Consider the following 1,670-nt stretch of genomic DNA (forward strand, 5'->3'; position numbering starts at 1 on the left):
CACCCCACCTCTCTAGATTGTGATTCACTGGATGCGGGTGGCCATATCTAGACCAGAATTTTCGGCAAATTCTGACTTGCTGTTTTCCTAATCAATCTGATCGCAGATGTAATTACCCTGTACACACCTCTGGGGTGGGTGGGTCTTGAACTCAGGTCACCTGGCTCAGAGGTAGGGACACTGCCATTATGCTACGAGAATGATTATTAGTGCCACATTGCTATGTGCTTCCATCCATGTGGCTCACAAATAGTGTGAAATCAGCCTAGATGTTGCCAGGCTCCTGAGCAGGTACATGTTAACGGAAAGACTGGGCAGATCGCCAGTGCACTGTTTAATGTCACGTCTTTATCTTTCAGAGAAATACGTAAAAGTTGCACTGAAATAGGAGTTTGGTTCAGTTGATCTGTTTGCTTTCCACAACAACAAATCCTTTGCATCCTATTTACCTACCCTGTTTCCATGTCCATTAATGTCTGTCATTCACTTTTCCAATCTAATCTTAAATGAGCCTTTGTGCTATTTAAAGATCTGCCTCATAACTTCACTGCTGGCTAATAACAAGTCAACTGGTGTTTATTATTCTTTCCAGAATTTATTTGTCGGTGCTGTTTGATGTCTGTTCTCTCCCTAAGTAACTTTTAAAAGTAGTCTGGAGTGATTCAAACTGTGATTTTTACCCACCTTAATCCAAACCCTTTGCATGGTCAGTTATTCTGCCTTTTGTTACCTCTGCTGCCTTTCCACCTGTGTTCTGAGTCTACCTCCCCTTCCGTGGTCAGCTTTGCACACTGAACCTTGCCTTCCTTTTGGCAGTCTCTCTCTCTAACTAATTGACCCACTCACACTCTTCCTCAATTCGCTCAGTGCCCTGACCTCCATCACACTTTTGATTTTGCGGATTGATGACCCTTTTGATGATTAATTTCTCCCCATCTGTTTTAAATCTGCTACCACTTATCCCAGAACCCTGACCTCGACATTGTCCCACGTGGGGAAATATCTTCGCTGTATCAAATTTAACATTTTACAGATCCAAATGTGATCTCTCATTTTTCTAAACTCTGGAGAGTATAAGACTAAGAAATATTTAGTCCTGGTTTGATCAGTCTGCCTCCAATCCGAATTCAATCCAGATCCAGTCCTTCTTTAATTCTGCTTTAATATGAATTTAATCTGTCTGCAATCCGATTTAATCCGGGATAGGTCCGCTCCGCTCCAGTCCGGGTTTAACGTGGTTCCAGGAGGAGGGGCCGGTCACTCTCGGAGACTCGGAGCTGGAGCTGGAGCTGGAGCCCGGGATGATCCAGGTCCGGATCCCGAGCATCGGCCAAGGGGCGAGCGGGGACTCGGAGAAGGTTCATACGGTGAGGGGACCCCCAACCCCCCGGGGGGACAGGGAGAGGGACAGAGACCCCCCCCCCCCCGGGGGGACAGGGAGAGGGACAGAGACCCCCCGGGGGGACAGGGGGAGGGACAGAGACCCCCCCCCCCGGGGGGGGACAGGGGGAGGGACAGAGCCCCCCCCCCCCCCGGGGGGGACAGGGGGAGGGACAGAGACCCCCCCGGGGGGGACAGGGGGAGGGACAGAGACCCCCCCCCCCGGGGGGACAGGGGGAGGGACAGAGACCCCCCGCCCCCCCCGGGGGGACAGGGGGAGGGACAGGGAC

General features: G+C 51.2%; 1 protein-coding gene across 1 annotated transcript in view; it reads left to right on the forward strand.

Moving 5' to 3' along the window:
* The first annotated feature begins 1,203 nt into the window (after positions 1-1,203).
* LOC122542527 (sorting nexin-24-like) overlaps positions 1,204-1,670 on the forward strand; it is a 22,660-nt gene continuing 22,193 nt past the window's right edge. Inside the window, exon 1 of the mRNA XM_043680363.1 lies at positions 1,204-1,367. Coding sequence (XP_043536298.1) covers positions 1,302-1,367 — 66 coding nt within the window. The 5' untranslated portion in view covers positions 1,204-1,301. The remainder of the gene's footprint in view (positions 1,368-1,670) is intronic.

Source organism: Chiloscyllium plagiosum, chromosome 40, assembly GCF_004010195.1.
Source record: "Chiloscyllium plagiosum isolate BGI_BamShark_2017 chromosome 40, ASM401019v2, whole genome shotgun sequence".
Taxonomy (NCBI): Eukaryota; Metazoa; Chordata; class Chondrichthyes; order Orectolobiformes; family Hemiscylliidae; genus Chiloscyllium; species Chiloscyllium plagiosum.